At 42.1% G+C, this 15,804-nt stretch overlaps 1 protein-coding gene across 1 annotated transcript in view; it reads left to right on the top strand.

The window, feature by feature from the left end:
* The window catches only part of DNAH6 (dynein axonemal heavy chain 6), a 261,696-nt gene that overhangs the window by 142,809 nt on the left and 103,083 nt on the right, over nucleotides 1–15,804 (top strand). The window contains exons 40-45 of the mRNA XM_058550814.1: nucleotides 1,132–1,289; nucleotides 2,748–2,879; nucleotides 7,410–7,581; nucleotides 11,283–11,429; nucleotides 11,983–12,056; nucleotides 13,749–13,903. Of these exons, the coding sequence (XP_058406797.1) occupies nucleotides 1,132–1,289; nucleotides 2,748–2,879; nucleotides 7,410–7,581; nucleotides 11,283–11,429; nucleotides 11,983–12,056; nucleotides 13,749–13,903 (838 nt within the window). The remainder of the gene's footprint in view (nucleotides 1–1,131; nucleotides 1,290–2,747; nucleotides 2,880–7,409; nucleotides 7,582–11,282; nucleotides 11,430–11,982; nucleotides 12,057–13,748; nucleotides 13,904–15,804) is intronic.

Raw genomic sequence — 15,804 nt, 5'->3', positions numbered from 1 at the left:
TGTGGCAGGCTTCTAGGAGCAGGCTCTCTGAGGGACTCCCACAAGAGTTGTGCCCAGGACAAGCATTGGCCTCCCCATTGGAAGGTCCCCTAATGTTGGGAATCAGGGTCTCAGCCCCCACTCAGTCCCACCCTCCAGGGCTACATCCCCCAGTCCTTGCTGCTGCAGTCCACTTGCCCAGCTCACAGTCCTCCTGGAGAACTAGCCAGAGCTCAAGCTCAGCTGCCTTCCACATTGTCCATCATCTAATAGGGCCTGCTGCACCAAGCTGTGGGGATATCAGCTGCTTCACTGTCCCCTCTCTGCTCTTTTTCCTGCTCAGGTAGGCACAGGGCAATGGAAGCCAGTCTTTCTGGTGGGGGCCCCAAATCTTTATAAATGATTATCTTAGAGTCCCTCCTCACCCCCTGTCCTGCTACTTAGCTTCCGGGGGCTGGAGGATGGAATGGGGCCCTGAATTTGCCTCAGTTACCTTGGAATTGTCAAGTGCTAGATGCCAGAGTGGGTGGAGTCACCCCCTCTACTTGCATTATTCTCTTTTCTCTGTTATCACTCATTCTTTTTTTCTGAGGAGTGTGTATATTGATTTTCTTTAAGTTAAATATGGCATTATGCAGTTCCACTGCCTACTGGATTTCCCTCTGATGTGATAAGGATGCTTTTGAATATCCAGCCCTGTTTTCCCTGTAGAGGATGGTGAGATGGCATTTATGTAAGGAAACTTTTGGTATTCTTCTGCTTCCTACTGTGAAAAGAAAAAGACCTTCCTTACCCCATGCCCAGGCTACAGAGTTGGTGGAGGCCGTGGGTGTGGTGGGGATTGAAAAAAGTCGAGACTTAACTGGAGAGCTGACATCATCCTGCACCTCTGAGAGTGAGGGTGAGGGACCACCTGACAGTGTGGACATCTGGGCCGGGTCCACATCTCCCTGCAGGGGCTGGATGGGGCCAGACGGAGGGCTCTCCTCCTCGAAGCAGGACTCCTCTGCGCCCTCCTCACTCACGAAAGAAGAACTCAGCTCATTATGACCTACAGGATGTTCATTGAGTCCAAACTCTTACCTAAGTTTTGTCTTACATTTTCCAAGGGTAAATCATAATTCTTAGGTTAAATTCCTTTTATTTCCCCAGGAGCACCAGGAAACAAACGAGTTGTGATTTTTGTTGACGACTTAAACATGCCCAGACTGGATCGCTATGGCTCCCAGCCTCCAATTGAATTGCTTCGGCAGTATCAAGATTTTGGAGGATTTTATGACAGAAACAAACTCTTTTGGAAAGACATACAGGTCACTTTAGATTTTAAATTAATTTGCATGTTTAAATTTTAAACAGCAAGGAAATATGGTGTATTCGTTTGTTAGGGCTGCCATAACAACGTACCACAGACTGAGTGATTCAAACAACAGAAATTTATTTTCTCACAATTCTAGAGGCTGGAAGTCTGAGATCAAGATGTCAGCAGGGTTGGTTTCTTCTGAGGCCTCTCTTCTTGGCTTGCAGATGGCGGTCTTCTCCCTGTGTCTTCTCTCTGTACCCATCTGTGTCCAAATCTCCTCTTCTGATAAGGACACCAGTCATATTGGATTAGGGCCCACCCTAATGACCTCATTTTAACTTAATTACCTCTTTAAAAACCCTATCTCCAAATACAGTCACATTCTGAGATACTGGGGGTTAGGGCTTCAACATGATTAGGAAGAAGGATACAATTCAGCCCATAACATGGCTTCAGTGTTTCTATGTGTAATGCAGTTCATTCAGTCTATGAGTTCTTGCTGTGCTTGATTCAGGAGATTCATGGACATGTGAGACAGCCCCAAGCTGCCAGAAGGCTCAGCTTCAAAGGATGGATGTACATGTATTTATAATGCAGAGTGATGAGCGGAGAGAGACAAGAGGGAGGCAGAGGTGGAGGCTGGGTTGAAGATGAGAGAAGCCTTTCCAGAGGAGGTGATGTCGGAACAGGATTTCGCAGGCAGAGCGTGGCAAAGCAAGGAAAGGCAGCATTTTGTGCCTCAGAAGCAGGGAATGTAGAACACCACAGTGGTGTGGAATGTGAGCACCAAAGTGGCAGGAGATGCCAAGGTCAGCCCAAGGGCACCATGGTCCATGACAAGGAATGTAGATTTATCCTCTAACTGATGGGAGGCTCTGAAGGAAATGCTATGGAAAGATCCCCTTGGCTGCAGGGGAGGGGTGGGCTAGAGAAGAGGCAAGACCAGAGCAACTGCAATGTCATGTGTTGATCTGTTGATGAAAATTTTGTGCCCAGAGCCTCACAGGAACCTAACCCTCTATCTCCCCTAGGAGCAGTGGTTCAGTGTGCATTAATTCAGTGTTCCTGCGACTTTATAGAACATAACCACCACAAATAACGAGAATCAACTATACTTAGTATTTATTGAGTGAATATATTTTAACTTAGGATACAAATTCTTAAAGATTTTTAAAATTAAATTTTCAAATAGGAGTATTTATACAAGGTAGATGAGTTAGGTGAGTGATTTTGAGCAACTTACTTAACCATCCAGGGCCTTGAATTTTTCATCTACAAAACGGGGATAACAATAGCGATCTCCTGAGGTTGTTGTGAAGATTAAGTCAGATAATGCTTAGGAAAACGTAATGCAATGCTGGCATATGGTAGGTCCTCAAAAACTGTTGGTTCTCAGTCCTGCTGTTGGGATGGGCAGATCTCATCTCTTTCTTTGCTGGGTGACCCAAGTGGATTTCTGCCCACACAGGATGTAACAATTGTGTCAGCATGTGCACCTCCAGGTGGTGGCCGCAACCCTGTGACCCCCCGCTTCATCCGACACTTCAGCATGCTGTGCCTCCCGATGCCCTCGGAGCACAGTCTAAAACAGATTTTTCAGGTGAGTGTGGATTTAAACTTAGGCAGGAGGGGAAAATAAAATATATTTGTTCCAAGACTCCCACAATCAAAACAGTCTGTTGTGTTTCTAGGGAGCCCATCCATCCCTTTCCTGAGCAGAAAGCGGGTAAGCACGGGCATCCGGGCAGTGGCTGATAGGCATCTGCATCTTAGTCTAAGTGGTCTTAGAGGTAGTTTTAGGTGTGCAGAAAGATTGTCAAAACACAGCCCCTACCTTTAAGGAAGGCTGTATCCTGGGGCCTTGCCTATTAGCACTCTGCACACAGCTCTCAGCAGATCTCATCCACCCCCGAGCCCCCGCCTCCATGCTCATCTTACCTGAGCTCCAGGTCTGTGTGTCCACTTGCCAACCAAATGCAACCCTCAATATCCCAGCGAGCTCCAGCTCAACACACCTAACTCAGAATTCATCGCCTCCACTGCCCCACCGCCTCCAATGAAAACCACCACCTATATTTCTCCCACCTGTATGAACTTCCTAAGGGGCCACTTCCTCATCCTTAAAATGGGGAGAATAACTGTGCCTGCCCTGTAAGTGCTCCGCAGAAGTGTTCAATAAATGAGTCATTGTTTTAAATGAATGATGAGAGAACATGAAGCAGCATGACTAGAGCCAGCATGCCATAACCAATCAGCAAAGACTGCTTAGAGGAGACAGATTATGAGCTGAGCCCTGGAGGATGGGAATTGACAGGGAGGAATAGATTCTAGGAACAGAAGGTATGTGGATGAACGCAGTCGCAGAGGCAGACAATGGTAAAGTGGGCATACAGGTAGAATGAGACAGTTAGGTGGCTTGTCTGGAGAAGCCGACTTTGGTGGTAATTACCCAGGAGCCAACGAGGGCCAGTGACGCAGGATTAAGTGAGCCTCTGCATTTACCAGCATCGGCCTCTCCTTCCAGTGGGGCCCTCTTAGAGGAGAGAAAGGAACAGAGCCAGCACGTACACAGCCATTAATATGTGGAAAGTGGTTTTTACATTGAAATAGCTTACATCCATGGGGAATTATTTTTGATAAATTTGAAGTAGTTCCAATAAGTTGTTTAGGAGCTAATGCCAAGATGAAATATAAGAATTGCCACATTTTGAAAATCTTTTGGAGAGGACTTTAGAATATGAAAGGATGGGAGCTTATCTCCTATAATTAGGCACCAAGTATAGAACAAGACATGAAGCAGGTAACAGGACCAACACAGATATTAGAAGACTTTTGAGTCCCCCCCCTTTTTGTGGAGAACCTTTATGTGTATATTTTGGAGTTTGAAATGAGTGATTCCCAACCATGCTATCCTGACACACTTTGTGATGTGGTCAGTGGTGAGGGGTGTCCCAAGTAACTTATACCTGATGACCAAGTACTGAATTTGCAAATTATTTTATATTTTAATAAGTTAAAGCAAATGCAAGGTTATCCCAACAAAAATGTCATTCTTCATTATTCCAAAATGCTTTCTTGGGTGGGAAGGAAAAGGTGGAATCTGGTTCCTGGAAATGAGATTGTCCCCGACCCTCAGCCTCCTCCCTCTGCCTGCGGGATTGTCATGTCCACGGGACTGTGCCACTCACAGGAACATCATCCAGCAAGCACGTCACAGCTGAAAACAGGCAGGAGCTGAGAAAAGGCAGGAACTGCTTCTTCCACCGCAATTTAGAGGCTATTATTTAAAACTCACACGAGCTGTTGGTGGGAATGGAAATGAAATGCGGCAAAACGGAGAGATTCTGGGGACCACTGGGTTGGACTGGATTCACGCGGGGAAGTGTATTTTCCTCGTTACCAGAATAGACAGGATATTTTACCTGTAGAAGGAAAAGGACTTGCTCTAGATCCGTGGATCCCAAACTTCATTTTTAATCACAACCCATCCAAGCAGGACCCAAGTGTTCACAGCCCACCTTCTGTGTCTTTTGTCATTGTGTGGAGGAGAAGGAACTTGGGGATAACCAAGAATTGAAGGAAAGCAAAACCAATAAGTTAAAGCAAATTTGTTGTTAGCAACATATATAAATAGATTTCTACTCTATAAAAGAAGCCTATGAGGTTAAATAGTATATATATATATAAAGTATGCCTATAGTATATATGTATATAATGCTTTTAATCATCTGTTGGTTCTAAAGCAATCAGTAGTATCACTGTACTTTCTTTGCCAGTCTGTTGCAAGTTAGTTAAACAGCACATACATGCAGGGAGCACACCACTCATGACAGGTCATGGTTTGCACAGATTTGGATTATGTGTGGTTATAGGTGACTCTTCCTTGAACCACAATTCATACACATCTTAGTGTTTACTTACTGGAAATTTGTATGCCAAAAATATGCATCATTATACACTCTAAGGGTAAACTAAAGAGCACATAAATTAAATTGATCGTATTGTGACTAAATTAGGTGTAATTTCTAATTAGAAAGATATAACAGTAGTAGTTGAAAACCATGATCAATTCCATAAAATACTAACAATGTCCTCATGCCAAAGCATCCGTCCCCCAAAACTGTGGAAATTCTGGCTCTATTTTCTGTGCATATTCTTAGAAGGAGCTTTGCAAAGTTGCCAAACATGTCATGTCAGCCAGACCTTTAAATAGAATACCAAGCTGTGGTCCTCAGTGAACTCTATAATGACATGCTAATTTTAATTTATGAATATTAATTTAGTACCCCTTAATTCATTCATTAAAGAAATATTTGTTGAGCACTTAGCATGTGCCAGACATTGGTATATCATTTTACTTTTTTTTTTTTATAATTTTATTTATTTATTTATTTTTCCCCCAAAGCCCCAGCAGATAGTTGTATATCACAGTTACACATCCTTCCAGTTGCTGTATGTGGGACGCGGCCTCAGCATGGCTGGACAAGCGGTGCGTCAGCGCGCGCCCGGGATCCGAACCTGGGCCGCCAGCAGCAGAGCGTGCGCACTTAACCGCCAAGCCATGGGGCCGGCCCTGGTATATCATTTTAAATAAAACAGATGCCATCCTTGTCCTCATAGAGCTTCCACCATGGAGAAAGATAATAAACAGATGAATGACTGTATATATATAGCTGTATTTATATTTGTGTGGTGGAGAATAAACAGACTAGAATTTTTTATTTTTTTCATAAATATAGTGTATATATATTATATATAGTAAAATTTTTATTTTATATATATTGGAGTGGTTCTACTCAAAATGCAGCCCATATGGAGAATGTTAAACTCATGTTGGGGTCTGGGGGGGTACCTCAAAAATATAGGTAATCCTCATATGCTGCTAAAACTAACACAGGAGGCTCATTGAAAACAAATACTTCAGTTCATTTCAAAATATCTCATATATGAGCGCCAAATCTAAAGTCACAAGGATTGACTTGCAAGCATTGATATACATTCTGGTGGCTTCTCCCATGAGTAACTCCAAGGTCAATGGTGATGAGAATTTATCTATTTAAAAATCAATAATGATTCTCCCAAGCAACTGGGGGTCGGGGGCTAGCTAATAAGTATGTACCTTCAGATTGTGGCAAGTTATATATGAAAAGATCAGAGAGACTGAGGGGAGGACTTAGTTTAGATTGGGTCGTCAGGGAAGGCCTCTTGGAAGAAATGACATGTATCCTGAAACATAAGGGCTGAGAAAGTCCCTGCCAAGCAGAGAGCTATGTGGGAGTGGGTACTGGGAGCGGGGAACAGTCTGCGGAGACCCTGAGGGAGGAGAGAGCATAGGGTGTTAAGGGCAGTGTGGCTGGGACACAGGAGCAATGGGGAGAGAGGGTAAGGTGAGGAGGCTGGCTGGGGGCAGAGCATGGACTGACAGGTGAGTGTAGTGCCTGACTTGCATGATTAAAGGTGACAGAAGGGAGACGAGAGTGGAAATAGAGAGGCCAGGAAGTGAAGAAGCCCAGATAAAAGAGTGGGTGCTGGAATGGGGTGATGTCACGGGAAACAAAGGGAAGCAGACAGATTCCAGGAATGTGTGCAAGATTGATTGTGGGGGACAGTGAATGAGAGGTATCAAAAGAGACTTCCAAGTTCCTGACCTGAGCAGAGGGTGGGGCCCTATCCTGAGATAGGGAAGCTGAAGGGTGGGGGAGTTAAGTGAGTCGCACTTTAAATATACGTGAAGAGGGAAGTCTATGGAATTGCTGGTCATTCACCCATAAAAATCAGAGAGAGGACTTCAGTTCATTTCCAGACGAGTTGGAGCACTGGTCCAACTGGACCCTCTGGACCCACAGGGAGCAGAAGTCTAAGTTGCTTGAGAGTAAGTTAATGTAAGTTCACTGGTCAGCTACAAATGCTGCTCAGGCATCGCCAGACAATCACAGAAGACAGGAGTAAGCCACTTCTTGGGAACATATTCTGAAATGAATGGAAGAGTTTTAACACCCAGATGTCCTTGCGTTGGAATTTGGCTTTCTAGTTATTATTAGAAAAAGTATCATCAGATATGGAATATTTGAAAGATACATTTTTGGTGGAAAAAAAATATAACCCTCTCCTATTATGTTTCTGGTTCTAGGCCATCTTAAATGGCTTCCTGAATGACTTCCCACCAGCTGTAAAGCAAACTGCATCAAATATTGTAGAAGCCTCAGTTGAGATTTATAACAGAATGAGTGTTGATCTTTTGCCAACACCGGCCAAGTCCCATTACGTCTTTAACTTGAGGGATTTATCCAAATGCGTGCAAGGTAGCGTATGGAACCCTCATTCTCTGACCTGCACCCTCCCCTCATTTCCATTCACTCTCAAATCTCTCAGCAGAATTATATGTACATGGGCAACTGTGACTCGCCTGGAAATCCTGTTGCATGTCCCTGTTCACGTCACCCTCCACCCCCACCCCAGGCTGACTGCTTCACAGCTTCCCTCAAACCACCAGCATCCCCTCTCATTTCTCACTCCCAGATGATGACCTGTCTTCTTATTTCATGAAAAAAATAGAAGCAATCAAACTAGAACTGCCTCATCTTCCAAATCTCCCAGACAACCTGCATCGGCCTTCCCTCCCACTGCAGTGGCTGAGCTGTCCTGCTCCTGTCACGGGCCAATACTGCCTCTGGCACTGAATCCCATCCCCTCCTGCCTACTCAAGGATTTTGCTTTTATAATTCGCGTTTCTCTTCTGCATCGTCAATGCTTCCTCTTCTATTGGATCATTGCTAACAGCATAAAAACCTACCGTAATACTTCCCATCTTAAAAAATAATTCTCCTTAGGACCCATATCCCCCTGCGGCTACCTCCCCACCATTTTCTCTGCTTTTTCTAGAAAGACCCCTTAAAGAATGGTCTCTCCTCGCTGTTTCTATACTTCCTCCAGTTCTCTCTTTAATATACTCCAATCAAGCTTTTATATTTGACCCTGCACTAACTGCTCTTCCCGAGTTCACCTCTCTATCTTACCAAATCCATTGGTCAGTCCTCCTTCTGGACCTTAGCCCCTCAGCAGTGTTTGGCACAACTCACCCTCCCTCTCTCTTGAAACTCTTCCCTCTGTGGTGTCAGGACACCTGGGTTCCCTCCTCCCTCACTGGCAGCTGCTGCTCAGTCTCTCTTGATGGCTGTCCCTCCTCTTCCCTACCTCAAAACAATGGGGGGCCCCAGGGCTCCATCTTCAGTCCTCTTTTTTATCTACACACGCTCCCTAGGTAATCTGAGTCAGTTCTATGGGGTTAAATCCCATCTGTTCAGAGAAGACACTCGAATGTCTACCTCCAGCTTCACCGTCTCCTTTAGTGTCTGATTTGTATATCCACCTCCCTTCTCGACGACCTCACTGAGATATCCAGTTGGACTTAAACTTGCCATCTCTGAAACTGAATTCTTGCTTTATCCCTCCTCCCTGGCCATGAGTACCCGTGCCCCAGTTGGAGGGACTACCATTCATTGCTCTGGCCACGAGCCTTGGAGCCTCCCTGATTGTCCTCATTCCTTGAGGATTCCCATCCAGTCCATCAACAGCCTTGATGGCTTTCCCTTCAGAATGAATCCCAAATGTAACCATTCCTCACCACTCCATCCACTACCGCTCTAGCCCAAACTACCATCATGTCTCACCAGGATTTCTAACAGTGAGAGCCTCCTCTCTCTCTCTGGTCTCCTGCCTCCAGGCTGCCCCCTAGCTTACCTTAAACCCAGCTCCGCAGTCCACCTGGCAGCCAGAAGTGGGTACCCCTTGTTCAGATCCTCCCAAGGCTGCGTTCCGCATCGCCTGCCGTGGGACTGAGGCTCTGCATGGTCTGGACCTGGCAGCCTCCTGCCTTCATTGCCTACCACTTTCTTCCTCGCTGCTGCCACCTCCCTGCTGCTCCTGAAGTAGGGCCTGCTCAGGGGCCTCTACACTTCCCTTGGAATGTTCTTACCTCGGATGTCCACATGACTCACTTTCCCTGCTCAAATGTCACCTCCTCTTCCTCCTCTTCCCCTTTATGTCCCTTCATAGCTCTTACGACCTGAAGTCTTCTCCAAGATACTTATTTGCATACATATTTATGTCTCTGTCTCTCCCAATAGAATGTCAGCTCCATGAGGGCTGTTTGTTTAGTTCACCTCTGCATCCCCGGTGCCTAGAATCACGCCTGGCCCTGAATGAATGAATGTCATAGAATGTCAGAACTGAAAGGAAGCTTTTACAATACCTAGACCAAGTCCTCACATTATTTTGTGCACAAGGACGCCAACTCTTAGTTGTGCAGTGATCTGCTCTTCACCATCCAGTGCTGACTCCCCATCCAGTTCTCTTGGTTCTACACCACTTGTAATATTTTTTTCTCAGTAAAGATTCAAACAAACTAATGTATGTAAATATATTTTAAATATCTACGAAATATTGTAAGTGAAAGGTGTCAAGCACTTCCATGTAAAGCCATGCTGGGCTCTCTGAAATCCAGCTCCCTTTTCTGTCCTTATCAAAATCTAATTCATTACCAAACACAGACGAGATCTGTAACATATTAACAAGGCAGAGAATGAACTAGGAGGTAATGGCGGATGGTAGGAGCTGAAGCTGGGCTTTAAGAACCGTGACCACCCCACCTGCCCCTCCCTAATGCTCAGTTATCACCACAGGTTCCTGATCTTTCCAACTCCCATTCTGATGGCGCTGCTATTCTCTTTTCTTTTTCCTGCCGCATAGCCTTCCTCCTTCTTCAAGAGCCTGGAGACTCTTGAAGCTGGCACACCATCTTTGCCATAGGATGACACAGTAACTTGTATTCCTCCTCCTCTAAAATTTTACGCTCCTGTGTTAGCAGTTTAGTCCTGGGATTCATGAACTCATTTTTCCTAGAAAATGTTGAAACATGGCTTTGTTTCTTTAGTGAACTGCTTTGGACTCACTTCCTGGTCCTCAGACATTGTCTAATCTAGTCATTTATTTATCATGCTTCCCAATTGTCTTTCTATTCCTACTGTTTAGATAATTTCTGAGCCTCAAAATTCAGGATCCATTTTATCTCTGACAATGATACATCATAATGTACCCAGGAAATTCCAATTTTGAATATCTTTCCCCTTGTCCCCACATTTCATCAAAATGTCCTGGAAATGACCTTATTTCTACAAATATTAGCTGAAAATAATTCAATCTTTAAGCATTTCAAGAAACTTATAATGTCACACACACACAATCTGAGCTACAAAAAAATGTAACATCATTATCTATAGAAATTCTCTACTATTCCAAAGCAGCATGGATGGAACCTACTATGTGGTACGGAGCACTCTGTTGTGTGTACCTGTGCCTAGTAGGTATTCTCCCTGTCACCCTCTGCACGTGTGAGGAGCCCCATGTGAAGGGTCCCCATGGAGAATGAACACTTCCAGGACTGCTATACATCGTTGCTTTCATTGTAACTTGAAATTATTAGCACTGTTTTCAGTTACCACTTATATTAATACAAAAAGTACTCAGAATAATTTTGAGTAGAAGCCAGAAGGACCAGGGACATTTGGTGAGGACTGAACATTGGGGAAGAACAAGAGAGGAAATTGGTGTTTTGAAAACAGTGTAAAGGTCAGGAGGGAAAAAGTTGCTAAATGAATGTATCTATATATATATTAAAGAAAGGCGACATTCCTCACTTAACATATTGCAACCCAATGTAATAATGAGATGAACATTGCTTACACTGTGAAGTCTGACCACTTCATATGTTCAGTTAAAGAAACACTGCAAAACAAGAAAACAGTTTTGTCAGATAATATGTCCCAGTTTTCCTTTCAGAAAATGAGGTCATGATTTTTATGTGTGTATATCCTCTCTCTGGGGAAGCACCCCTTTCTGGTAGTGTGGGGATAAAGTTGGACTTAAGGCTTTTTCTAGTTAATTAAATATTACTAGATATTCCACAAATGTAGAATTTTTCTTTTTTCCTTTTCTTAAAAAACAGGTATCCTCCAGTGCGATCCAGGAACAATAAGAGAAGAAATACAGATATTTAGACTCTTTTGCCATGAATGTCAAAGAGTCTTCCATGACCGTTTGATTAATAATGAAGATAAGCACTATTTCCATGTTATTTTGACAGAAATGGCCAGTAAATATCAATCTTTATTTAGTTGTTCTTTTTTTTTGAATAGAAAAGCAGTTTGGTTGCTATAAAGAAAAATTAAAATGAGCTCATGTAGGGTAAAGCAAAATGAATTTTAGTCATTCATGAGTAAAAGTTTTTCTCTTCAATGATTCAAATATATAAAAATATATGAAATATTATGAAAATCATCTTATTGAAATTTAGGAAAGGTTAATATTTTTAGTTCAGTAAAGAATTTTAAGTGGAAGAGGAAAGTGGAAGAAATAACATTTTGATAAAAAGCCAGGATATTTCTAAAGTACTTTTTATTTATTAAATACATTTTCAATATCTATTATTTAATAAAAAGTTTATTAATATTATTCTTAATCTTAAATCCAGGAGATTATCAACCAAACTAAAGTGGTATGGTTAACATGGCTTTCTCTCAGTTTCATTTATACTAATTAATACTTCAAAGTAAAGTAACAGCTGATGTTATTCTGTGTATCTTATCATTAAAATACTGCATTCAAGCTTATCATTATATTAAAAATTGACTTTGGTTTTTGAACAGACAAACATTTTGGGATTGCAATTGGCCTGGAATATTTTTTGACCAGGCCCATCATATTCGGAGATTTCATTAAGGCAAGTATGTTGTATTGACTTGTTGTATTGGCTTGACTACATTTGAAGATTATAAAGCATTTACTGTTTTCCAGTTCAGGTTAATATTCTACAAGAACGTTGTACCTGTGAAGATTAAATATCTAAACCAGGGGTCGGCAAACTATGGCCCATATGCCAAATCCACCCACTACCCATTTTTGTAAATAAAGTTATGTAGGAAGACAGCCACACACATTTGACTGATACTATTTACATGGTTGCTTTTGCATTACAAGGCAGAGTGGAGTAGTAGCAACAGAGATTATATGACCTGCAAAGCCTAAAATATTTACTATCTGGCCCTTTAGAGAAAAAGATTGCTGACACCTGATCTAGTTACATTCATTTTGATAACAGTTTGAATCAGAGACCTGTCAGGTATTCGATTTAGAGGAAAGCAGAGAGATTCAGTCTCTTAATTCAGGACTGGAATCCCCTTACTGTATTCTATGTAGCTGTTCAGTCTCTGCTCAGAAGCTTCCAGTAATGGGAAGCTGATTAGTTAGCCATGCTGCCCTCTTCATTTCAGGGGAGCTCTAATCAGTAGCAAAATTTTCCTTGTATTAAGCTCTTCAAGTCTGTCCCTCCAATAAGATCTACATACAAGCTCTAATTTTACCCTCTAGATCTGCCTAGAATAGGTCTTCCATCTAACCACCCTACCCATGTTGACAGATAGCCATCTTGTTTTATCAAGTTGATTCTTGTTTGGATGTAACATTCCTAGTGTCTCCAAGATGGCAGGGGCCCTGGCTTCTGTTCATCCTAAATCCCTACCTTCCTACACAGAGCTAGGTATGCAGCAAGCTCTTCATCAATGCTGGTTAAAGATATGAAGAACGAACTTATCTTTATATGATGTGTGTGCAACACCTCACCACCCTGGTAACCCCTGACAAATAAAAAAGACAAACAATTTATTTGTATGAAATGTATCTATTTAAATGTATTATTAACAACAAAGTCCAAAGTTTGTTTTCAGGTGGTGATTATATTTCCTGTGTGTTTCTAGTGATATTATTATCAAATGGGGGAATAAAGCAAAGAAAAAAGAAGAGCTGGATTCATCTTGGATTGCTTATATGTATTTCAGTCGATGGTTCCAAATGAAAATGCCCCCAGGGCAGTTGCTACAGCAAAGAAAAGACATCATCAATAGGTCCAAACAGGACCTCAAACAGGAACTCAATTCCCTGTAGTTTACACCAAATTTTATTCTCAATGATGTATTTAATTAGATGACTACTGTATATGTGAAAACTACATACAGTGCCGGCATGATTTTTTATAACTATAACAGTCTATCATGCATAATTTTCAACCCATTTAGCTTTTCTGATGTCAACAGCCTAAGAGCAAAACTATGAAACTAGAGTAAGGTATAATGAGAAAAACTGAAAATCTATTTCTGAGCTCCAGTGTGAATTTTATTGCAAAGATCATTGAAATTCCAATGTACCACTTGAAGGAGTTAAATGAAATGGACTTTCAGTTATCCATGAAAATTTGAGTTTCTTAGTCCCATTTCCTTGGTTTTAAAGCCTTGCTAGCTTATGTATAAGCAATGATGAAACAGCAACACAGAGAGAATAATGTTCCCTCCTAAGGTTATACATTTCTATATATCAGAACTAATCCAACTTGGTTTCTCTCCCATAAATCATCGTATAGTTTGGAGCAGATAAGATGGATCGGATTTATGATGACATGCCTGATATGGAGAAAATCGCAAATGTTCTACAGGACTATCTTGATGATTATAACCTCATAAATCCCAAAGAAGTAAAGTTGGTGTTCTTCCAGGATGCTATAGAACATGTTTCAAGGTATAATGCTATAAGGTGCCCAAAAATGCATTGATCTAATTTCTTTTGTATTAAAAGGTAAGGATTAAGTTGTACAAAACTCTTTAAATAGATTGCGAGATGGATTCGCATCCATCCGTGGATTAGGGAGATAGATTAATTGTGAGTCATTTAGCAAATCTTGCTATAATTTAAAAGTTATTTTTTGATATATTTTAAACATATATGGTATGAACTTTCTATGGAATCCCAGGAATTATTGTTTTTGCTGAATATTAATAGATTGTTTTTGTTTGTTTTAAATGTCTTGTCTTATTACAAAAAAGGATCTAAGGTGGTTTTCAGAGATACACATACACTATAACAAGGCTGATTACATACATGCATGCCCAGAGAAAGAGGGGGTTCAAGATTATAGCAAAACAAGTTGAATCCAAGGGTTGTAGATTTCATGAGTCTGACTCTTACCCATTGCAAGTATCCTTTGAGGGACATTCCTGACACCTAGGTATCCATCCTAAATATCTGCATCCTTGGGGCACTCACCAGTTTCTGAAGTGGCTTGTGTCCTGTTGGACTATTCCAAGTGTTAAAATGACCCTTCCAGGGTAGGTCAAAATCTGCTTCCTGTGACTTCTGGTACCAGTTCATCCTGTGGAGCAGTCATAATAATGGCACTCAGTGCAAATCTAAAACCATGATATGGAGTATCTCATTTAACTGTCATAACCTCTATATGGCTCAATATCATAATCTCTCTACAAATAAGGCCCAAAGAATATTCCAGTCGTCTGTTGCTACATAATAAGCCATGGTAAGACTTAGGAGCTTCAGTTTTTTATTATCTTTCATGGTTCCCAGTGGTTCTCTCTTGAGGTCTCTCATAAAGTTGCAGTCAGACAGCATGTGGAGTACCTGGTGCATCTCTACCTCCGTTAGACTGCCTCTGTCTCTCTAGCATGGCAGCATCAGAGTTGCTTACATGACGGCTTATTACATGGTGGCTCAGGGCTCCAAAGGCTCGTGCCCCAAGAGGGAGAGCCAGGCAGAAGCCAAATGGCCTTTCATTACTTCGCCTTGGAAGGCACGTAGCATCACTTCTACTATATTCTATCAGTCAAAGGAGTCATACAGGCCCACCCAGGTTCACAAGAAGGGGTCAGAGACTCTTTCAGTCAAAGAACATGTAGGACCAGAAACATTATTGCAGCCATTTTGGGACAGTGCTGTGTGCCACAGGGAGACAGGTGAATTGTCCAAAGTCCTCTAGCTAGAGAGTGGCGGGCTGGGGATTGTGTCCAATGCTTTGACTCTAACTCTGCTGCAGGTGCCTCCACCCAAAATGGACCCACTCTTTTTCATGACAGCCCTCCAAATATTTGAAAATCATTACCAGGCTCCTCTTAGCTTTATCTGCTCTAGGCATAATTATCCAGATCTTTCACTGTTGCCTGTTAGAGATTATTTCCAGCCTTCGACATACGAACACTTTATAATTTTTCAATGTTCCACTTAAAACATGATACACAGATTTGATATAGTATTCTGTGGAATAAGCAGTGAAAATTCTGTGTGAGGACGGGAGTTCCCGTGCTCTACTACCATAGCAAGATTTTAATGGCTTTGTTTTTTTCCCTTGTCAACTACATTTTGTGTTGGACCTTAAGACTGACAATTAAATCCCCAGACTTTTTATCTATAAACCATAAGCAAACCAAGTCTTTCATCTTTTCTGTACTTCTTCTGTTTAATTAACTCTAATTCAAGAATTTATGTTTGTCACAGCTCAAGTGTTATAACATACAATAGTTTGTCATTGGGTTGTCCAGATGCCACTTGTTTCCCTTCTGTCCCCCTGCCAACATACCCACACGCTGTCTCCTGACAACTTTTATTCCCATAGCTCAGGCAGTCCCTAAGCC

Source organism: Diceros bicornis, chromosome 12, assembly GCF_020826845.1.
Source record: "Diceros bicornis minor isolate mBicDic1 chromosome 12, mDicBic1.mat.cur, whole genome shotgun sequence".
Taxonomy (NCBI): domain Eukaryota; kingdom Metazoa; phylum Chordata; class Mammalia; order Perissodactyla; family Rhinocerotidae; genus Diceros; species Diceros bicornis.
This window is presented reverse-complemented; position numbering and strand designations above follow the sequence as displayed.